At 46.5% G+C, this 23,948-nt stretch overlaps 2 protein-coding genes across 6 annotated transcripts in view; one reads left to right on the forward strand and one right to left on the reverse strand.

Moving 5' to 3' along the window:
- On the reverse strand, window positions 1-22,542 carry TTC16 (tetratricopeptide repeat domain 16). 5 transcript variants are annotated; one of them, XM_083485859.1, is made up of 14 exons: window positions 22,405-22,542; window positions 20,467-20,556; window positions 19,864-20,048; window positions 18,778-18,868; window positions 17,213-17,356; window positions 13,821-13,921; window positions 11,983-12,112; window positions 10,103-10,317; window positions 8,491-8,738; window positions 6,941-7,082; window positions 5,074-5,239; window positions 4,501-4,643; window positions 2,512-2,665; window positions 1-1,077 (listed from the first exon to the last, which is right to left on the reverse strand). In XM_083485859.1, the coding sequence occupies exons 2-14, from the start codon at window positions 20,518-20,520 to the stop codon at window positions 928-930; spliced, it is 1,923 nt and encodes a 640-aa protein (XP_083341985.1). In that variant the 5' UTR covers window positions 20,521-20,556; window positions 22,405-22,542; the 3' UTR covers window positions 1-927. The 5 variants fall into 5 exon arrangements, with proteins under 5 accessions (XP_083341985.1, XP_083341984.1, XP_083341981.1 ...); XM_083485858.1 differs by lacking the exon at window positions 22,405-22,542 and adding an exon at window positions 22,288-22,350; XM_083485855.1 differs by lacking the exon at window positions 22,405-22,542 and adding an exon at window positions 22,275-22,304.
- Window positions 22,521-23,948, forward strand: part of PTRH1 (peptidyl-tRNA hydrolase 1 homolog) — a 14,853-nt gene continuing 13,425 nt past the window's right edge. The window contains exons 1-2 of the mRNA XM_083486051.1: window positions 22,521-22,655; window positions 23,698-23,917. Of these exons, the coding sequence (XP_083342177.1) occupies window positions 22,566-22,655; window positions 23,698-23,917 (310 nt within the window). The 5' untranslated portion in view covers window positions 22,521-22,565. The remainder of the gene's footprint in view (window positions 22,656-23,697; window positions 23,918-23,948) is intronic.

Genomic DNA, 23,948 nt, shown 5'->3' on the forward strand with positions numbered 1-23,948 from the left:
TTTCACAATGGTTTTTTATTTCAAATTAAGAATAGACAATTTGCATCTTTTCAAGATGGAGGTCTATGAATAGGCATAGCAGTTAAGAGTGTTTACCAGTAAATCAGCCCAAACCTATATTTTTGTCTTGCCATAGGCTCCTGTATAAATTTCCCTTTTTAAAGTTATTGTTCCTGCAATAATCTGCAGACAAGCAATGTGGGTGTCTGGGACCCTTACATGCAGGACCTATTTTGTTCCAAAACTGGGCTTGAGCTACTCAGAAGGTATTGATTTACCTTTAGTGCACAGGGACTACAAGACACAGTTGCAGCTGTCAAGGCACAAACAGCCATTCTGCGTTAGTATGTTTTTTTGTAATGGCCTTGGCTACATAAAAAATAATACTCGTATGTGCTTGCAGTGAACGCGATAGCTCCTAGACTAGACTAAACATGGTAATGGCAGAATAAGTTTTGTTTTCAAGAGGGCTCGCTCAACTGATACCACACCAGACAAAAAGTGCTGCTGTGTGCAATCCATATATGCAGAACAAGGCAGGGCTAAGTGTTCACGTATTTATCTGAGAGGGGGAAAACAGATTGGCCCACAACTGCTAAGTTGCTCCCGATTCCTCCATGAGTAGGTATGTGGAGCTGTGCAATAACTACTGCTGTACCTGAGAAAAAGTGTTCATTGTAGAATTGAAGTAGCCCCATGGTAAGTTTTGCACCAGCAGCTGGCGGAGGTCTTGTGGAGTGGGATCCTATCAACGGAACGGAATGGAAGACACACTACTTTGGTGATTAATACCACGCCACCCTGTGCTTGCCAGAACTGGTGGCTGTAGTCTTTAAGTAAGTAAATGCATTGGAGCTTCAGCCAGCCTGGTTCATGTCTACCTCTTTATGATGAGACTGCAAAAAAATGCAATGGTTGTAATATGAGCTAAAAGTGGCCAATGCCTTGGCTGAACTTGCGCCACTTGTAAGGTTCTTCTGAGTGCTCCTTTTCAGGCAGGTGAGGGCAAGGGTCCAGGCGGACAGTGGTAGACTCCAGGGACGTGTTCTCTCGTGCTGCCTTAAGCTCTTTGTTTACCTGCCAGAGAGATGCAGCACCATTTTACATGAAATGTCAGTGTAGATCTGGCTGCCTTCTGCAGCTTTGCAAAAAGCGCAAGATACCACAACAGTTAAATCATAGTGTTGGAATGGACCTTGGAGTCACCCAGCAGCTGCTCTTCAGAATCCAGCTCTGTACCACGGGTTACTTCCAGCTCTGTACCATGGGTTTCGGGGGTCGTGCATGTACAGAAGCACTAAATCATGCTTTGCACATGCGCAGAAGCGCCGAATCACAACCCGCACATGCACAGACGCGCCGCTGTGGGTTGCGAATGTGCATCCCGCACAGATCACGTTCGCAACCCGAGCATCCACTGTTTAAATATCTACTCGCAGTGCTCTGTTTAAATATCTACTCTGTTTAAATATCTACTCCCAGTGCTCACCAAACTCACTCAGTTTTTAGCTGAATTCTGCTTCCTTGCCATTTCCTTCTTAGTTCTAACCCTCTAGAGCAATAGGGGGTGAGTCTGCTCCAGCTTCCACTTGACAGCTTTCTGATATTTGAGGACCACTGTTTCATTTCCTCTGAAACTTCTCTTTTTCCAGGCTAAATGGAGAAGCTTCTCCACTATCACCACTTGCCTGTCCACCAGACCAAGCAGAAAAGCCTGGCAGGATTATATTAATAATAGGCAGGTGCCTCAGTTGTACTGTGTTGCCTGCCCAGGCATTTTATTTATTAAATTTCTATGTCATACTTCATCCAAGGATCATAGCCAGCCCTGGTCTTTTGAAGGCTGCATTCAGCTTGGCAAGTATGTGTCCCGTTCTGGGCACTACAGTTTAAGGATGTTGACAAGCTGGAACGTCTGCAGAGAAGGGCAACCAAGATGATCAGTGGTCTGGAAACCAAAGCCTTATGAGGAGCAGTTGAAGGAGCTGGGTATGTTTAGCCCAGAAAAGAGGAGAGTGAGAAGTGATATGATAGCCATTCTTAAATATCTGAAGGACTGTCACATGGAGGATGGGGCAGTTTTGTTTTCTCCAGATGCAGAGGGCAGGACCCAAACCTATGGATTCAAGTCACAAGAAAGGATATTCCAACTAAATATGAAGAGCTTTCAGAAAGTTGGAGTTAATTCAATAGTGGAGCAGACTCCCACAAATCTAGACTGCCAACCAAGTCAGAGTAAAAATCTACATCTCCGTAATGTGAACCAAATGAATTATCTCAGCTGCACCAGAAAAGGTACTACCCACTGCCCTCGTAGGTAATGATTGCTGAGACACAGGAACACAGGGAGCAAAGCTACCTTACACTAAGTCAAACCACTGATACACCTAACTCAATATTGCTTATGCTGCTGGGTATGACTCCCCAAGGGTCTCGGACAGAGCTGTCTCCCAGCCCTAACTGGGGATGCTGGTGGTTGAACCTGCATTGCTGCTGAGCTACAGCCCTCACCATGTTAGACTTCTTCAGACAGATAGCCATCTTCTCATTCAGCATTTTCTCTTCAGCAGCCGTTTCCTGCTTCCTCTTTTCCTCCTCTGGTGCTTCTAGCTCATCATTTTGAATGTAGAAATCTTTGGGAGAACTACTTCCTTCTAACTCTGAACTGTGGGAGGGTGGAAAAGGGCAGATAGCAGAACATAAGCTTTGTGGAGGAGGACATGTCAAACAAGGCAATAGCAAGGAAATGCAAAAATATTAGCACTGGAGGTTTCAGGCCTACAGGCTACATGCTACCCCATGCAGGCTGCACTTTGCAGCCACCAACACTTACGACCTTTGAGAGCTAAAGGTTGTCTCCCAGTTGTTTAAAACGTCAGATCCTCAAGGATATAATCTTTCTTGAACATCCATTGCTTTTCTGTCCTGTGCTTCATTCATGCATCTTTGGTACCATTAAGCCATTCCCCTCTCCTGGTGAGAGAGGCATAGACTAGACTAGAGGCCTTCTCGAAATCATAATCATAATATCATTTTTACTATGCTTTCATGTGTTTTAATCACTTCACAAGCATATAGGTGCAATCTTTAAAACCACCCTCTAGGGCAGGTGTAGCCAGTGAAGCCCTCTGAATGTTGTTGGAATCCCATCATCCCTGACAACTGACTCATACTTGTAAGAGTTCATGGGAGTTGTAGTCCAACAACATTTGGCTGGGTAGAGCTTCTCTATCCCTGTAAAAGCACATATGGTAGTTGCCCCAAGGTGGATGAATTTTGGAATAAAGTGTTGCGGAGATATCTTTGATAACTGAACAAACCATAGCTCCATCTTTCCACCTGGCACCTTTGAGCCTGGTCAGTGGGTCTCAAATATTTTGGGGCCACTGCCTCCTTGGCTCTATAATCTTATCTCTAGTGCTCCCTATCCCATAAATAATATTATCCAAAAGATTAGAACACAGTAAGATTCAAAACAGTAACAATCAATTGCACATTTATTTGAATAAATGCATGTTTACTTGAATAAATCCAATTAAAACTATGTAGTTTAATTAATTCAACATAATTTATTCACTTGATTCAGTGATGCCAGCTTTTCAAGGTCTGATAGTCATTTATACCTCCAGCACTCCTTGCCACCCCCTTACCTTTTAGCACCCCCCACCCTCACCCCAGTAATCCCCACCCAAGGGGAGACACCTCCCACTTTGGGAACCACTGCTGTAGATGGAAACAGAATGGGCTAGAAAAGTAAAAAAAAACCTCTCATCTCTTAGCAGCAGCCATGAGCTCCATTGCCAAATCCTGGAAGATAACAATTTCAATTGCTGGCATATTAGGGTTGGCAAACTGCCCTTCTTGAAAAGATATCTCATAAACCAAAATAAACTAAAGGACAGAACTTGAATGACAGATTTTTTTTTTACTATTGCACAAATACTGTGTGGCACTCAGTTACACAATGTCACCAATATATGTAAACAACTGGTTTGTCTGAGACTTTTTAGAACCTTTATTCACAATAATGGATCTCACAGGTGGAGACTACTTTCATTTTTACACATCTTTGTTATTTGTAAAGGGAATCTTTGTATGAGTCAAAGCTTTATTAACCCCCTGGAGCTGTGCTACATCTTTGTACATTTGTCCTTCCAGGCTGTGACGCTCCACGGTTTGCATTTTTTATTATTTGTTTTATTTCTTTCCGTTATTTTTTGCACTTCTTAACAAAATGAATAAAATGTGGGGGGAGGGGTTTAAGGGCACCAGGTTGGCTACCCCCACTGTAAGGTTTCATGCCCCTCCCATATTGGCAGATGGAGGGACTAAGGACAAGGGGACTGCACACAACGTGATCATACTGCAATCAGGAAAGAATCCTTTTTCTAGCAACAATGGCTCCTTTTGAGGTGGTCACTTGCACAGGGTGAAAATCACCCAAAGACACCAGTGGAGGAGCCTGGTTTTATGGCACCATGTTTGTGCTCACTGCAGTACCTTTTGTGGTTGGCTGAGGCCTCGAATATTGGGCAAGCATTTAGCTTCCGTTCCAGAAGAGCTTTAGCAAGCTCTCCAATTTTACTGTCAAGGGCAGACTGTATGGGCTCTCCTGGAAACAAACTATTGGCCAGACTGTGGATCTGAAAAAGAAAAAAAAGGGGGAAAGAAGAGAAGTGATTTCAACTGAATGGAATTTTTTCTTTTACTACTACTACTACTACTACTACTACTATTATTATTATTATTATTAAATGCAGTGCTCAGGTAGAGGAAAGATTCCCTTCTCTATAGGCATATGGATGCAGAAAGCATTCTGAAATGGTAGAAGACTGCTCAGGAACCCTAAGTACGTTTCATGGAGTTCCGTGATTAAAAGCAACAGCCATCAATTTTCCTTGCCTCCCCCTTGCTTTACACTTTTCTGCTCACCTGCCCTTCTGTTTCCCCCTTCCCCCAGTTTCCAGAGGCCTGTCCGAGGGCAGTGTCAGGTTGCCCCTGATTACAGGACTGGGTGAGGGGAGGCTTTGCATTAAGGCGTAATGAAAGATGGCGCTGTTATGCAGCAGTTACCTCCTCCCTTGTGGGGTCCAGCAGGAAGGCTGTAATAAGGTCCTCCTTGGCTCCCATTGTCTCCTGCAGAAATAGGCGGGTCTTGGCTCGGTGCATGTAATACTTCGGCTCACGTGGGTTATTCTCAATAGCCTGGGAGAAATATGCTTCGGCCTGTGGGTATCGACTGAAAGCAGGGAGAAAACACCTGTTGGCATATTGGCTTACTTTATTATAATTATTAAAGGCCTGGTTATAGAGGAACATTTTTGCCTGGTGCCTAAATATATGTAATGAAGACGTCAGGTGAGCCTCCCAGGGGAGAGCATTCCACAAATGGGAAGCCACTGCAGAAAAGGTGTGTTCTTGTGTTGCCACCCTTCAGACCTCTTGTTGAGCAGGGCACATGAAGAAGGGCCTCAGATCTCAGGGTCCAGGTCAGTTCATATGGGGAGAGTTCGTCCTTGAGGTACAGTGGTACCTCTGGTTGCGAACGGGATCCGTTCTGGAAAAGCCCACAACCTGAAGCGCAGTATCTGTGCAGGTGCACGGTGCACTTTGGTGCTTGTGCGAAAGCGAGATTTAGCACTTCTGCACATGTGAGAGTGGCGAAACCCAGAAGTAACCCTTTCCAGTACAGTCACAAAGAAAAGGTAAAGGGACCCCTGACCATTAGGTCCAGTCGTGGCCGACTGGGGTTGTGGTGCTCATCTCGCTTTACTGGCTGAGGGAGCCGGCGTACAGCTTCCGGGTCATGTGGCCAGCATGACTAAGCCGCTTCTGGCAAACCAGAGCAGTGCACGGAAATGCCTGTTTACCTTCCCGCCGGAGCGGTACCTATTTATCTACTTGCACTTTGACGTGCTTTCAAACTGCTAGGTGGGCAGGAGCAGGGACCGAGCAACGGGAGCTCACCCAGTCGCGGAGATTCAAACCGCTGACATTCTGATTGGCAAGTCCTAGGCTTAACCCACAGCACCACCCGCGTCCCTAGTACAGTCATACCTCAGGTTGAATATGCTTCAGGTTGAGCTTTTCCAGGTTATGCTCCATGGCGACCCAGAAGTAACGGAATGCGTTACTTCTGGGTTTCGCCGCTCACGCATGCGCAGATGCTCAAAATGACATCATGTGCAGAAGCGCCGAATCACGACCTGCGCATGTGCAGATGCGCAGACACAGGTTATGTTCGCTTCAGGATGCGAACGGGGCTCTGGAATGGATCCCATTCGCATCCAGAGGTACCACTGTACTTTCGGGTCACTGCAGGACGCAACCAGAAAAAACGTAACATGAAGCAAACGTAACATGAGGCATGACTGTATTGTGGTCCTGAGCTGTCTAAGGCTTTATAGGTCAAAACCAGCACCTAAGAGGGCTGCTGTAAGAACAACTGAGATGTAACATGCTTTGGGCATTTAGGACTGCCTCCTCCAGACATCATTGAGACTCCAACTCCCATCAACCCTACCCATTGGCCATGCTGGCTGGGACTGAAGGAAATTGGGCGTCTAGCAACACCTGGGGGACCACAGCTCTGCTATTATCGTGGTGGTTGCTCATTTATTTTCTCTGTTTATGCTCCCAGTGCATAGCATGAAGGCATTCCTAAATAAGGGGTGTATAAAATGTCAAACCACACATAAGCAAAAGCCTGTCTTTCCCCCCAGGAGCTTTCTGGTAAATGTGCCGTTTGCAGGGGCACTGCAAGGTTACTTAAAGGATTCAGGGCACAGGCCCATGATAGAGATTTGCATAGCATATGTATGTGTTATATATTAGATGTTGTCTGAGCAACCAGTGCTGTGCTTTTCAGGGAAGAGGATCCTGGGTCCACCACCAAAGACCCTGGGTTGCCCCCCGCCCCATCCCGCCACCCTCAGCATACCTCTCCCTGAATTCCTGCAGCCCCATCTCATCGTACAACCAAGCTGCGCGTTTCTGGAGGCTGGGGTCGAAAGGCTGTAAATCCAGGGCTTGCTGATAATCCGCCATTGCAAAATTCAGCTCACCCAGTTTAAGGAAGCAGTCTGAAGGAGAACAGCCAAGAATTCACTGGCAGCAAGCACAGGTTGTTTTCCTCTGTTATTTTAATTATTGGTTCAAAAGGCACTTTCAGCACACACACACACATACGCTGAGCTGTGGCTCAGTGGCAGAGAACCTGCTTTGCATGCAGAAAGCCACAGGTTCAATCCCCCGCAGAGATGGTGAAGCCTGGACAACTGCTGCACGTTTCTGCCTGCCACCCCAAGCCAAGAAAAAGAGGACAGCTCCCTGCCCCAAAGATCTTACAGTCCACAAATTCAATCCAGAAGAGCTGAGCCTCTTGTTCAAATGGGGCTCTATAGGGGGGGGCAGAATATTATAGAGGCGTACGTGTGGTGTAGAGCTCATTCAGTCAGAAGTAGAGCCTCTGATGAATGCCAGCTGCTGGGCAGGAGGGGGGGCATTTTTGATGCCCTGCTTGTGGGCTTTCTGGAAGCCCCCACCTAGCCACTTCGATGAGATGGACCTTTGGCCTGATGCAGCAGGACGATTCTCTTTAGATCAAGGGTCTGCAACCTTTATGACAAAAAGAGCCACTTGGACCCGTTTCCAAAGGAAAAAAAAAAACTGGGAGCCGCAAAACCATTGCAACATTTAAAACAAATATATCTCCAGAGCCACGATCTGACGGCGGGCGGGAAGGTGATGTTGGGACGGTGTGTGACTAACGCATGCACCGCCCCCATGCGACGTCACAGCCAGTACAGCGCCCGCCACAGTGGGGAGTGTTGGGGTGCACAATGCGCCTCCTCCCCTTGTTAGTATCCGCCCCGGAGCCACAGCAAAGGTGTAAAAGAGCCACATGCGGCTCCGGAGCCGCAGGTTGCAGACCCCTGCTTTAGATTCTTAGCTACTAAGCATGAGGAGAACTCAGAGATGTGCCTGCTGTCCTTTTATTTTATTTTATTTTATTTTATTTTATTTAATAACCAATCAAATTCTGTCTCACAGTAACTGTGCTCCAAGGACTACATAATCCTACAAGCTGCATACACATATTGTGCCAATGAAGCCTATCTGCACGATTTATTTTACTTCTGCTTCCCCTGGAGTTGGAAGGCTCACTCCCCGGCTGCTGGGAATCTCATTTAGCTGAGGGCCCTGTCTGGCATCTGGCCTAACTCACAGAGTTGTTGTATTGAAATGGGGTGGAAGGGTGGGAAAGCATAGGTGCCTCCTTGAGCTCTTTGAAGGAAGGGTGATATAAAATGAATAACAACAATAATAAACCATTTCACACAATTTCAATGAAGTCTTTGCAGCCCTAACTTGCTCCATCAAAATTAAAAGCTGAGTTACTCAGTGAGATATAGCGCCCACAAAAACACCACATTTTGGTGCTCCCACCCACATCTACACAGAACTAGAAAATATACACGAGCCCCTCACCTCCTCTGTTGACATAGAGCCCCTTCTCATTTTTCTCGCCCGTGATGGCTTTATTCAGGAGGAGCACCGCCTCTTCGTAGAAGCCTTTGTCATAGCAGTGTACCGCAAAGTCGTTATAGGTGAGGAGCACCTGCTTCTGGGCCTCCACGCAAACCTCGCTGCCATCCTCCTCTCTGCTGAGCTCCACGGCTCTGAGGTAATCGCCAATGGCTGCATCAAAGTCTCTCAGCCTTCTCAAGATGTTTCCCCTGCCAAAGGGATCACAATAATATATTTCCTTGGGAGAAGGGGCTGTGGCTCAGAGGCAGACCAACTGCTTTGCATGCAGAAGGTCCCAGGTTCAATCCCTGGCGTCTCCAAGTAGGATTCGGAAAGACTTGCTTTCTGAAAGCATGGAGAGCCTCTGCCAGTCAGTGAAGACAGTGCTGAGCTTTGTGAATCAAAAGTCTGTCTTGGTATACAGTCATACCTCATGTTACGTCCGCTTCATTTTACGTTCTTTCAGGTTATGTCCCGCGGTAACTCGGAAGTACTGTAAAGGGTTACTTTTGGGTTTCGCCGCTTGCGTATGCGCAGGCGTGCAAAATGACACCACGCGCATGCGCAGAAGTGGCAAATCACATTCCGTGCGTGCACAGACGTGCACTTGTGTTCTTTTCATGTTGCGAACGGGCCTCCGGAACGGATCCCGTTCGCAACCAGAGGTACCACTGTATAAGGCAAGTAAAAGGTGACATGACAGAAGATTATGCATGGCGTGGGGAAGGTGGATAGAGAAAAGTTTTTTATCCCTCTCTCATAACATCAGAACTCATGGGAACCCAGAGAAGCTGAATGTTGGAAGACTTGGAACAGAGAAAAGATGCAGCACATAGCTGTGGAACTCACTCCCACAGGATGCAGTGATTAAACAAATTCATGGAGGAGGACTGATAGCCAGATGGCTCTGCTCTGCCTTCACAGTTAGAGGGAGCCATAGTTCTGAACCCATTGCTGTGCTCTTGTGCTCAGGTCCTGCTTGTAGGTTTCCCGCAGGCATCTGGTTGAGAACAGGGGCTGGACTAGGTGGGTCATTTGCCTAATCCTTCCAGGCTCTTGTGTTCCCAAGAATGGGGAAGGGAGGGTGCTGGTGGCTAGCAGTGAGCTGGGAGCGGGAAAGAGGGCAAAGCAGAAGGACCAAGGAAGCTGCCTTATTCCAGGTGAATAACTCAGTGCCACTTACTCTGACTGGCAGCAGCAATCCAGGGTTTCAGACGGGTATTTCCCACTTCTGAAAAATCTACAGGGAGGTTAGGTATCAAGCTTTGTGTGAGCTGTTCCACCATATGGATCACTAGCGAGCCTACATTAAGCCACCAGAAAATGGCTATGGTTTCCTCAGCTACACAAATAAAACAAAAACTGTTAAGGCTTTTGGGGGGTGGGGTGGGGCATGACACACAACAGGGGTGCACAAAATTATGCACGGTGCTGAGAAAATGGCGGAAGAAAGGCTTCTTCTTGCACCATGGTTGGCTGCCTCTAATAATTTCAAGCCACAAAATGGAAGAGGCTCCTGGCAGGGAAACCCTGGGAGGTCCAGGCCTTCAAACCGTGCTGAGATGGTGGGTACCTGAAGAGGAAGTAGTCTGCCTGCAAGGGGTTGTGGTCAATGGCCCTGTTGATTTTCAGCAGGGCTGCCTTCAGGTTTCCCTTCACTGCCTTGCTCACAGCTTGCTCCTTGAACTTCTGAGCCTCTTTCCTCAAGCGCTCCAGCATCAGCAGAGCTTCGCTGTGCTCTGGGTCCAACTCAAGGGCATCTTGGAGGTTGTGGAAACAGAAGGTGACCTATGGAGAAGGCAGCATCTATCTGGAACCTGGGCTCATCCAATAAAGAGGGCTTCTTCGCCAAACTCCATGGGGGGGGCAGGTCATAGAATTGTAGTGTTGGAAGGTATCTCAAAGGTCATCTAGCCCAAACCCCTGCAATGCAGGAATCTTAACTGACAAGGTGTCTTGACAAATAGACATCCAACCTCTGCTTTAAAAGCTCCAAAGAAGGAGAGTCCCACCCACCTTCCGAGAGAGTCCGTTTCATCATAGATTTAAAGCATAGCTAACAGACATCATTTCTCCCAAAGAATCCTGGGAACTGTAGTTTCCTCCCCTCATGGAGCAACAATCCCCTGTACCCTCAACAAACCACAGTTCCCAGGATTCCTTGAGAGAAGTCATGTGCTTTAAATGTGTGTGGGATGTGCTTCAAATCTATGGTGCAGATCTACCCCGTAGCTAAGACTACAGAATTCGCAGCCACAGGAGGTGGTGATAGCCACCAACTTAGAAGCTTCTAAATAAATTTATAAAACATGACTTAAGACCAATTTATGGAGGACAAGCCTATCCACAGCGACTAGTCACAAAATGGCACCTCCAAGATCATGGAGCCTCTAAATACCAGCTCTTGGCAGCGGGATAATGTGGCAGTGGGGAACCACAGCAGGAGAGGGACTGTTGCATTCGTGTCCCGCTTGGCTGCAGTGGAAAACAGAAACCTGGACAAGGGAGGCCTCTGGGCTGATCCAGCTGACTCTTCTTATGTTCTTCCCTGTTACTTACAGAGCCATAGAGAAGCAAGCAGAAATGGCACAGAGACTTAAAAAGTGGCCTTAGACCTGGTCAGTAATTGTCCTTGCAGCTCAGGGGTGGGGAACCTCAGGAACCTCTATTTCTCTGGCCCTCAGAACTCCCCCAAGGCCTTTACACTCTTTGCTTGGCTGTAAAGTGTCCCTGTACTCTAATAAAGTCCTTGGCTGGGTGGAGGATAGAGTGTGGGGCAGGGGTGAGCGTGTGTAGTGAATGAGTATTAACAGCTCTATTCACTTTTGCCACCCACCGGTATTGCATGGACCTCAAAAGGCTCCCCACAAAAGAATGTGGCCCTCAGGCTTGAAGGGATACCCCAACCATTCTATCACCCATTATCATCTAATCCAGGGGTTCCCAAAGTGGACTCTGTGGACAACTAACGACCCGCGATCATCATGCAGGTAGGCAGTGGAAGAGCGTGGCCAGGTGCGCATGCAAAGAACAGCGGGTGCACCAGCTTCTCAGGGCAACAGGTTGACAGAACACTTGAAAGGAGCAGAGCCAATACATGGGAGCAAAGCAAGCAGAGAAAGGGGAAGAAGTAGTGTGGGAATCGTTGGTTCACGCTGATTTTAATTGCTTTTTTTTTTTTGCTTTTATTTCCTATTATATTAACATTCAAATTATGTTTTTTAAAAACATGCTTGCATTTAACACAGTGCATTTTAATTGGTAAACATAAGGCAGAAAAATAGTTAAGTGATCTGTCAAGACCTGGGGTGGGGGTGGGGATGGGAGATCCCTGGTCTAAGCTCTCAGTTTGAGAATCCCTAGTCCAACCAGAACTGGCAGCAGCTCTTCCATCACCTGCTCCTCCACCTGGTCATCGCTTGCAAATGAAAACCAATCCAGCCAGCTCTTTACCTTTCCAAAGCACTGATAGAGTCGAGCCCTCAGGACAAAGAGATCTGGATTCTTTCTCTCCTGAGCAACTTCTTCATTGACCATCTGAAGGCAATCATTGTATTTCTTCAGGGCAGCGAGGCAGGCAATGCTAGCGAAACAGAAAAGAAGAGCAAAAGCCATGAATCGGAACCTGTGTGCTCACAGGTTTTGCAAAGGTCACCTGGCCTGCTGAGAAAGAATGGAAGGAGGTGGGGGGACACAGACCCTGAAGGCATGGACCTCGTTAGAGGAACCACACCTATAAATTGGAGCTTTCCTGTTTGTATATGCGGGGGAGGGGGGAGATCCAGATCAGAGCTGCAATGGTGGGAGGTAATGGTTTTTATAAAATCCCCTCCACTACCCCTTACAGGAAGACGCGGGTGGCGCTGTGGGTTAAACCACAGAGGCTAGGACTTGCCGATCAGAAGGTCGGCGGTTCAAATCCCCTTGACGGGGTGAGGTCCCTGCTCCTGCCAACCTAGCAGTTTGAAAGCATGTCAAAGTGCAAGTAGATCAATAGGTCTACTCTACCTTCTCTGGCGGGAAGGTAAACGGCGTTTCCATGCACTGCTCTGCTTCGCCAGAAGCGGCTTAGTCCTGCTGGCCACATGACCCAGAAGCTGTACACCGGCTCTCTCGGCCAATAAAGCGAGATGAGCGCTGCAACCCCAGAGTCAGCCACGACTGGACCTAATTGTCAGGGGTCCCTTTACCTTTACCTTTACCCCTTACAGGAGCCCCACCCAGATCACTGGGCCCATCTCAGTTGTTTTCTTTTTTAAAGCACAATTGCCTCTTGGTTAGATTACTTGGTTAGATTACCTGCTTTATATTTGGGGATGCCCCTGGAGATGATTCAGAAACTTCAGCTGGTACAGAATTCAGTGGCCAGGTTACTCCCCAGCGCAAGATGTTTTAAGCATATAATGCCAATCCTGGCCCAACTGCTCTGGCTGCAGTGGCTCCCCATTTGTGGAACGCTTTCCCCAGGGAGCCTCACCCGGCGCCTTCATTTCATATCTTTAGGCACCAGGCAAAAAAGTCTCTCTTTAACCTGGCTAATTAAGCAATCTATGGCCTTTTAAACTGTGGAGGGGGGAGTATTGTTTTGTTTGTTATTATGCTTTTGTTTGTTTGTTTTGTTTTTTATACTGTAAACAGCCCTGTGCTCTTGGGCGAAGGGCAGTATAGAAATTTAATAAATAATAAATAATTGCACGAATAGGTGCCGTGCCTAGATGGGGCCCTGAAAAGTAGGCCTCAGTTACTATGGTAACAAAAATGCTCCTTTGCCCCTGGCATGGCAACAGGTCCCCTTGAGGTGATAAAAATGTGGCTCTCAAGAGGGAGCTCTTGCACTCTTGCACTCTAATTTACTGTTTCCTCTCTGGAGGAAGAAAGACTTTGAAAGCGGATTTGTTTTTTGTTTGCAATAAACCAGGGATAGCTAACATAGCAATCTCCTAGGTTGAGGGGAGTTGGGAGTCCACAACATCTAGAAGACACCAGGTTGGCTCACCCTGTGACGATCTGTTAAAATCCCAGACTAATAAAATACTTTAAAAAGAAAAAAGAAAAGCCTTTGTTGTTCAATCACCCTAAATTTAGTGCACACTTGCCTTTGCCAATCTGGTGCCCTCCAGGGACTGATGGGACTTATAGTCCAAAACATCTGGAGGGCACCAGGTTGGCAAAGGCTAGTACTATACAGTGTGCAGTGTTGTGCCAGATGAGACTGAGACCCACCAACGTTCTTGAAACTCTTCTGCTTCCAAAGGTGTATATCTTTTTTTCTGTTGCCAACCCAGTGTTACCTCCTCATGCGATAAAGCTTATTCTGAGGCTGAAGTTCCGAGGCACGAGTGAAGGATTCGAGAGCATCCAGGTAGGCGCTCTGCTCATACAGACACTGGCCCTGAAAATAACAACAACAACAACAATAATAAATTTTATTTATACCCTGCCCTCCCCAGCCAAGACTGGGCTCAGGGTGGCTAACAACCAATAATAAAAACAAGTTGATTGAAATACAACTTAAAAACAAGATTAAAATAAAATATTAAAACAATTAAAACATTAAAATGCAGCCTCATCACAGGAGGAGAAAGGGGGGGGAATTGGGGGGGGGGAATCAAATTGATTCTAAGCCAAAGGCCAGGTGGAACAACTCTGTCTTACAGGCCCTGTGGAAAAAAAATCAGATCCCGCGAAAAAACGGAACCATCATAAAATTCTGGAATAAGTAGCCGACACAGCCCAGGACGTTCAGCTCCCTGAAGTAGGGTGGCATATTTTACAAGGTAGGCCTCTTGCCCCCAAGTGTGGGTACATCGTACACGTTAATATGGCACTTGAGGCAAAAAACCCAACAAATAAGTCCCCTGATGTCTGACCCCATCCTTGACAGTAACAATACATTAATAATAAATTAAATAACAAAACAACCCGCTGCCCTTTCAGTTCAGGCAGAATCAGCTGCCTGAGGAGGCTGCCTCACTCCACCTAATGGTAGGGTGAAAGGAAGAGGAATCGCACCATAGTCATTAACTTTTCATAGGAGCAGAGAATCTTAGAGTTGGAAGGGGCCACAAAGGTCATGTAGTCCAACTCCCTGCAATGCGCGACTCTTTTGCCCAACATGGGAAGCAAACCCACGACCGTGAGATTAAAAGTCCCATCTCTGCTTAAACCTATACCCTCCCTTGGTTCCACCTACTAGGTGCCCAAAGCTGTTAATGAAAACAATAAATAAATACAACCTAACAAATAACACAATGTGGCGAGGTGTAGTGGTTAGAGCACTGGGCTATGATGGGCAGAATCAGGTTCAAATCCCCACTAGGCCCTGAAGCAGGCAGGGTAATCTTGGACCAGTAGCCATCCATCAACCCAATCTACCTCACAAGGTTGTTTTGAGGAGATTTTTGGCTTTTCATAGACTTTTACTATGAAATTAACAGGAATTGTGAGATAGAGTCAGCATAGTCAAAAGAAAGTTGATTCTTCACACAGCACACACTTAAAACCGTGAACTTCACAGCCATGAGATGTGGTGGCAGCCACCAACTTGTTGTTTGTTGTTTAGTCGTTTCCGACTCTTCGTGACTCCCTGGACCAGAGCACGCCAGGCCCTCCTGTCTTCCACTGCCTCCCGCAGTTTACTCAAACTCATGTTCGTAGTTTCGAAAACACTGTCCAACCATCTTGTACTCTGCTGCCCCCTTCTCCTTGTGCCCTCCATCTTTCCCAGCATCAGGGTCTTTTCCAGGGAGTCTTCTCTTCTCATGAGGGGGCCAAAGTATTGGAGACTCAGCTTCAGGATCTGTCCTTCCAGGGAGCACTCAGGGCTGATTTCCTTCAGAATTGAGAGGTTTGATCTTCTTGCAGTCTATGGGACTCTCAAGAGTCTCCTCCAGCACCAGAATTCAAAAGCATCAATTCTTTGGCGATCAGCCTTCTTTATGGTCCAGCTCTCACTTCCATACATCACTACTGGGAAAACCAAAGCTTTAATTATACGGACCTTTGTCGGCAAGGTAAAGCCACCAACTTAGATGGCTTTAAAAGAGAAATGGGCAGGTTCATGGAGGAGAATAAAGCTTTTCAACGCTACTAATCACAATGGCTAAAAGCTACCTCCAGAATCAGAATTCACTGCAGGCTTCTGAATATCAAATACTAGGGAATAAGAGCAGGCGAGGCCTACAAAATGTCCTATTTTTTTTGTTTCCCAACCTAGCCATTTGAAAGCATATAAGTGCGAGTAGATAAATGGGTATCGCTGTGGCGGGAAGGTAAACAGTGTTTCTGCATGCTCTGGCACTCATCACGGTCCTCAATGCACCAAAAGCGGTTTAGACATGTTGGCCACATAACCCGGAAAAGCTGGCTTCCTTGCCAAAAAGTGAAAATCTGGACACAAAAACTTTCCTATTAGGGATATTACAACGAGAGATAAAAAAGGAGGATTGTAGACTGGTATACTATGCGGTTACGGCAGCAAGGACCCTAATAGCTCAGAGATGGAAACAGCAGGAAACCCCAACAGTGGAGGAGTGGAGATCTAAATTATCGGAATATGCAGAGCTCGATAAATTAACGGGAAAAATTAGATATATAAAAGACCAAGTGTTCATCAAGGATTGGGGAAAATACGTAAATTATCTGGAAGGCATTAGTGATGGACAAATAACGCTAAAGGGATTTAGAGATGTACTGTGACAGACTAAGGTTATTGTGTAAGGAAAATAGAGAACAAAATCGGATACAACGACAATATAAACGATGAAACGTGCAACTTTATTTACTTGCTTCGTATGATTTGTGGCCAAGCTGAAGGAAGTCCTAAAAGAAATAGTTATGTTATGGGAGAACTATGAAAATAAGAATTTTGTGTATTTTTCTATTTTGTTGGTAAGCTTTCCTTTTTATGTTTTGTTTCTTTTGTCTGTGTGTTGGTCTTTATTTTCTCTATGGAATAAACAATAAACAGAATTTAAAAAAAAGAAAAAAAGAAAATCTGGACACAAAAATCTACACTTCCGACATAGGTTGCCATACGCCTGGGCGCTGTTACAGATGACAGAATCCTGGGTATGACCAGGAAATTCCGGATGCATGACAACCCTAAATTAGAGTTTACCTTACTGTGGCATATGTAGCTTCAACACTGAAGCTGAGTTCCAGCATGGAAGAAAGGCAGGATGCAAATATCAGAAAATAGGTAGTATTACACAATATTACAGCCCCCAGAAATAAATAATATTACTGCCCCCAGAAATGAAAAGCACGGTATCAAAAACTCTGTGGATTCTCTATCGATTATATTAATATACAAAATCAAACACAGGATCCACACACACACAAGCACACACACACACCCCACAATTTAAACCTCACAATGACCCGGCAAGGAAGATGTAAATGATGAACACCAGCCAGAACAATGTCACCCAGTTAGCTTCATGTCTGAAGCCAGGATTTGAAATCACATTTCCCCGGTTCACTGTGCAGCTCTGGCTCTGCTTTTGCATGTGAAACAGAATCATCTAACAGGCCCTTTGTCAAACCACAATTGTGTGATTCCCTCAGTGGGTGGGGGAAACCAATACTGTGATGCTGGCATACATTTGTAGGAGGGGACGCAGAGATGTGGCAGGGAAGCACTGAGTGAACTGGGGAGGGATGCTGATCTTTATCTGTTTACCTGGAGGTGAAAAACAAAAGCAAAGCGGCATCCGATGTCCTCCTGATGTGATGACACTATATAGGCCTTCTGGAGGTGTAATGCAGCAGACTGGAAGTCACAGAGCTGGAGAAGAGCTTCTGCCTTCTTCTCATACAGTTCTACCTGCAGAAAAGGACTGTGGGCGTCAAAAACCCCTACACTTCCAGATGCAACACACAAACCAAGGGTAGCCACATCCAGATCTGTCCTGCTTTTCCCAGCTCCTCCCCAATGCCAGACTGGAAGGAACACAAGGCTCAGCCTCTTACCTGGCAGGTGCTTCTCCCTCCCAGAAAGGGAAGGCTGCCTAGGAGCTCTTGTCTTAGAGACTTCTCGGGAGCAACCTCTCTTTTCAGCAACTGGGAGTAGGGCTGCATGCCAATTTGGTCCGGGCAAGGCCAAATTTAGGGCAGTGCAGGTGGTTCACCCATGCACAGGGTGCCAGGCTGAGGGGGTGCAAAATTGAAAAGATCCATAATTGAGAAGATCTATTTGGGGGCGCCAAATTTTGGCTCTGAACATGGCACAATATTATGAAAGATTACAAAAGTCCACTCCTGGTCTGGGCAACCTGGGACAGATTCAGCTTCAGGTTTTGAATCAAGGGTGGAGAGCTTCAGGCCACGTCCACCTAGCTCAGAATTATCTACTGTGGATGGCTCCCTTGACACAAGAGGTGGTAGCCTTATCAAGGAGAAGAAGGCTACCAGTGGCTACTAGCTACAATGCATGTATATTAGAGGCACAAGACCTCCAAATGTCAGCTGCTGGAACTCACAAGTGAAGAGACTGATGTTGTGATCATGTTATGCACATGGACTTCTAAGATAGGGTTACCAGACGTCCCCGGTTCCCGCAGACAGTCCCCGGATTTGCAAATCTGTCCCCGGACAAATTCAGTCCCTGGAATGTCCCCAGATTTGCAAATCTGTCCCCAGGAAACGTGGCAGCAGCAGCCTCAGCAGCCTGGAGCCAGCTGCTCGCTGCCATGGTGCCCACCATTTTTCCTGTGCCACAGCAGTGAGCAGAGAGCATCTCCTGAAGCCAGCCAGAGCCAACTGCACTACCAGGCTGGCCCCTCCTGGGTAACGGCCGCCCACCCATGACTCCCAAGCCTCCCCTGATCTTTCAAAACAAAGGAAGAAGGGGGAAGGAGATCGGGGAAGGCTCGGGAGTCATGGGTGGGCAGCACGCCATTGCCCAAATTTTCAAAAACTCTGCGCATTTATGTTTCGAAAGGGTGCGAAAGAAGAGCTTTGCACCTTTATACAATATGCATGTGTGCTTGGGCCCAGGGTCTTTTGCCTCACCATCCCCACTATAGACTCCCTGTTGCTACTCAGCTTCAAAACAAAAACGGGGGGGGGGGGGGGTCCTCGGATTCATTGAAAAAAATCTGGTAACCATATTCTAAGAGGAACCCCATTCAATGCTGTGGGGAGGAGGATGTGGGACAAGATGGACCTCTGGTCTGATCCAGCACGGTTCTTATGTTCAGTAGACGGTCTTGTGAGCCTGAACAATTCTCAACTCTACCTTATTACCTTGTTAGGGTCCAGGTTAAGGGCTTTGGTATAGCATGTGACAGCGTTTTCCCACTCCCTCTGAGAGAAGTATTCTTCGCCTTTATTGCAACTGTACATGCAAAAAAGAGAGAAAGCCACAGTTGTCAGCACCAGCAAAACAGCAGCAGCAACACACCACCCACTTCTTGACTAGAAGCCATCTTGAAGAGCCTGAAAAGAACTATAGTCTGCTTCAGCCATAAGGCTATTCAGTAATTTCTGTGACTCAGTCTATATCAGAGGTGAGGAACATATAGCCCTCTAGATCAGGGGTTGTCAACCTGGTCCCTACTGCCCACTAGTGGGCGTTTCAGGATTCTAGGTGGGCGGGAGGGGGTTCTACGGCACAAGCTGAATCCTCCTTCCATCGAGCACCGGTGGGCGGTAAAGAAATTTTACATCAAGAAAGTTGCATTAGTGGGTTGTAGGTATAAAAAGATTGACTACCCCTGCTCTAGATGTTGCTGGAATATAACTCTCATCATCTCTGGCCAGTGGCCATGTTGGCTGTGGCTGATGGAATGCAGAGTCCAACGACATGGTTCCAGCTCCTACAGTAGCCCTCTGGGTATTTTTGGACTATGAACTCCCATCTTCCCAGCCTTCTGGCTGCGCTAGCTAAAGCTGACGGGAGTCCAGCATCATCTAGAGGGCACCAGGTTGGGGACAGCTGGATCAGACTGTCCAGTGTTAGCACTGGGAAGGCTGAGTGACCTGGGACTAGTCACCACCTTTCTGCCTAGTCTACTTCACAGGGATTTTGCAAGGCAAAAGCAGAGGAATGGTGAAAGGAAACCATGTAAGCTACCTTGAACAACCTGGAAGAAAGATGTAATTAATTAAATAAAATCGCACCAATCCATAGTCAACATAAACCATGGTTTAGAAACCGACTGCAAACAATTGTTTCTGATTCTAGTTTGCCTGCTGACTGCAAACTATAATTTGGTGTTGTGCCTAAACTGAACCACATATCTTCTATCTGCTTGGGTAAAACTTGGGAGTAATTTAGTTTAAACGTGAGAACATCACGTGCTATTACAGAGAATGGGCAACAGCACTCACTGCTCATCTATTTTGTTCTGCAGGATCCCTTCAAACGTCCCCACTTTGTTGGGGTTCTTAACATGTTGCAAGGTCTTAGCAGCCCCAAAAATGCGACTGATCTTTCTCTGTCGGGCTTCCTCAAGCTTCTCTTCAGTGACTGCAGTAGGGAAGAACTCCAGGTAGACTGTTGACATCTTCACTTCCTGTAGGAGAAAGAACCACCACAAAATGAATGAAGCCTTGCAACCTGGGAGGCTGCCTTACACCCAGGCAGCCCGTGGTCCATCTAGTGCAGTAATGTCTACACTGACTGGCAGCAGCTCTCCAGGGATCTGGATAAGGGTCACTCCCAGCCATTTGCGTAGCCAGGGGGGCAATCAAGTAAACAAACAAAAATACATAACTAACTGACCAATTGCATCACAGATAACTCAGTTCTGCCCCACCCTAACATAAATCCTGGCTATGCCCATGCTCCCAAACCCACCTGGAGATGCCAAAGATTGAATCTGGGACCTTTCTGCATGACTGCAGGATGGAACACCATTCTTTTGGGTCTCTCATCTACTCCAGTGCCTCCCCAGCTGCCCTCTGCTAGATTGCTGTTTGCTTCTGTCTCACCTTCACCTCCTGGGCCTCTTTCTCGTTCTCCTCCTCCTCCTCATCCCACTCCATCTTGCCTGCCTCCTGGATCTCCAAGTCCTCCGGTTGCTAAGCAAACATAAAAGCAAACAACCCTTCAGGTGCCGCTGTTCCTAGAACTGCCACTAGGGGGAGCCAGATAAGAATCCGAGCATCCTCAAGTTTTTATTGGTGATCTGAGGTTGTGTGAATATGCTTTGCTACAAATGCACAAAGACCGTTGACCCGCTTTCTTTCTTTCTTTCTTTCTTTTTCTTTGTTTTCTCTTTCTCTCTGTCACACCCACCCACACCCACACGTTAGAAAGTCCCTGATCTCCCAAACATTAGGTCTTGTGCGTGTCCTGACTCGATTTGCAGTATGAGACGGTGGTAATTATAATCATTTGTTTTGTTTGCTAATTTTTGGGCTGGGGGGGGATCTGCCCAGCCTTTTTGTAACACCGAAAAACGGTTTTCCAGTTGTCCTGTGCTTTCTAGGCGTGGGCCCAAGTGGTTTTGCGTTGCCCCTGGAAAACCTGCATTTGACCATTGAATTGGACCAAATAGCAATCTGTGGAAGACCCAATTGCTGTAAAATGCAGGTTTTCCTGGGGAAAGCGCTGGGACTAAAAACAAAACAAAACCACTTGGATGTGGAGTTTTAAAGCATGGGTCTGTACCTAGAAGCACGGCACAAAAGGAAGTCTGAATGAGCCTCAGGTTTGTCTCTAGCATTTTCAGACAGGGGGCTTAGTAACTGTTGATAGTCTTATCATTTCATGGATTTGTCCAGGCCCCTTTAAAAGGTTTGATTTTTAGCCATCACACCTTGCCTTGGTGAGTTCCACAGTGCCTTGGCTGTACGGCGCAGCTTGATTTTTTCTGGAGGTACTCAAGAATATGCAGTGGCACCCTTTTTTCTATTAAAAAAAAGCACTGTTTATCATTAACATTTACATGCCACAAATCCTACATAATTTAAAAAGGTGGTTAGATTTGCCACATAGCTTTTTGTTGCTTTTAATTATCTTGCAATCAACAGAGACAAGGTCTCATCTCCCACCAGCACTTCGTGGCTGCATCTCTCAGTTTTGCACCTGGAAACTGCTTTGCCCCTCCAGATGTTATTGGGCCCTAAAAGCATCACATCCACACCATACATTGAAAGCACTCTCATTCCACAGCGGCTAGGATACTGCTAGCCCCAAAGTGGAAAAGCAGCAAGATACCAACTAAAGAAGAATGGCAAGACAAATGTATGGGCCACGCTGAAACAGCCAAATTAACTGAGAGATTAAAGAGAAAGATAATAGATACTTCAAAAAGGAGTGGGAACCAATTACCATGTATTTACAGAAATAAAAAGGGGGGAGGAGGCGAAAAAATAATGTATTTGATTACTTGGATTGATAATTGATATTGTTTAATAAAAAATATTTTAAAAAGAAAAAAAGAAATAAGCTCATTAGCTGGATTTGACTAAACATTTACAATTACCAAACAGAATAAAGAAAGGATCTAATTTAGAGAATACAATATTAAGATATAACAAAAAAGCAGGGGAAATTATTATGCAACAAACCAGAAGAGGAAGTTGAGGGAAGTCGTAGCGGGGAGGGAGCTACTTGGGTTTGGGTTTATATTTGAGATGATGCTATTGTGATGAAGATAAAAATGTAAAAATCAATAAAAACTATTTTTTAAAAAAGAAAGAAAGCACTCTCATTCCACTTTTAACAGTTGTGGCGTCCCACAAAGGATCCTGGGAAGCGCGGTCTGTTAAGGGTACTGACCTTGCAGACATACAGCTTCTAACAACATTTAAAAAAACTTCAGTTCCAAAGATTCTGCATGTCTGTTAAAAGCGGTGGCATAAAGGTCGCTTGTGGGAGTTTTCGCCCACAAGAAAGATGGTGTAGCGCTCTTCAAAGCCCACCTAGTGACGTATTCACGCCCGGACTTCTGCGATAGGTCGCAGGTGTGGGTGACGTCACACTGACAAATGAAGGCGGTGAGCCGGCGTTCTCCTCAGAGTGAGGCGAGGACCGGAAGTGTGACACCAGGGGCGTCTCCGGCAAGGAGGTGGGGGGGAGGCTGATGTTGCTTTTCCGGCCCCTTCAGAAACTCCTTAGTTGGACTATGAATCGCCATGAAGAGGAACTGCGAGCCGTTGGGAAGCGGGTGCTGGTAAGGGGGACGGGGAGCGGGGGGAGAAGACGACGTATTTGGGGGATCTTCCTTCCTGTTCAGGGCAACTGCTTCCGGGTTATAAGTGGGGGTCTCAAGCAGTCATAGGGATACAGTCGAATGAAGAGACGGGAGAGCGTCCGGTTCACACATCACTTCCGACTTTGCGTAGGACAGCCCTCCATATGCGGGGTAAGGGTGGCGGAAGTATCGAGAGGCGAATGAAATAAAAGCAAATTGGGCATAGCAGGGGATTGCTACTCAGCAGTATGAGGCAGCGTGTGTCTGCCTGTTTGTGTCACATACACAGGTGTACTTACGTTTATTACAGTGGTAAAAAAAAAAAAGATACCAAAGTCCTCCTGTTTGCTGCCCCGGTGCCATAGCTGTCAACTTTTCCCTTTTCTTGCGAGGAATCCTATTCGGAATAAGGGAATTTTCCTTAAAAAAAGGAAAACGTTGACAGCTATGCCTGGCGCATATCAAGGGCTGCTGTAGAAGCCGAGGTAGAGGTTATAGAATATTCAGAAAAGCAGCATCTTCAGCAGCTGAAGGATGTTACATATGAATATTCTCCATGCTGACCCACTTGATGTTCATGTAAAGCTTATATATAGGTTTTCTTATTCTCTGTTCTCGAACTGGACTGCCATCTCTGCTGCAATAAATCACTGAGGTGGTGCTTCTCAGATACCTGTGGCCCTAGATATGCAGTTGGACTGTCATAAGCCCCAAAGGTAGATGATTGTGGCTGTGCACATGCCATACACTTAAAACCTCTCACCCCCCCAAAGGATTATGGGAATTGTAGTTTGTTTAAAAGGTGCTGGGAATTGTAGAACTGTGAGGTGCAAACTACAACTTGAGGGAAAGGATGTATGCTTTAAATGTATGGTGTGTATGAGCCATAGCCTGATAACCGTTGCAGGACCACAGCTTCCCCATTCCTGGCAAGTTGCCTTTGGCTATTCACCACCTTACCTTTTCCCTGCACACTGAGCCAGCTTTCCTGCTTACTGTCCTTGACGGGTCTCACTTGCAGGTGGCAGGACTGGGCAATCACGGCCTGTGTGGCACCCGCCATAGTGTGGGCATGGCTGTCCTTAATCACCTGGCTACCAAGCTGAGCGTGGCTGACCAGTGGAGAAAGGACAAGCGCTGTTGTGCAGATGTGGCATTCACCAGCCTGGGAGAGGTGGAGTTGGTGCTGATGAAACCTCGTAGCTTCATGAACATCAACGGCCGTTGCATAGTCAGCGCTGGTAAGAAACAACCTTTTTATTTTCCTTAACC

The sequence above is a fragment of the Podarcis liolepis genome, assembly GCF_965112155.1.
Source record: "Podarcis liolepis genome assembly, chromosome: Z".
Taxonomy (NCBI): Eukaryota; Metazoa; Chordata; class Lepidosauria; order Squamata; family Lacertidae; genus Podarcis; species Podarcis liolepis.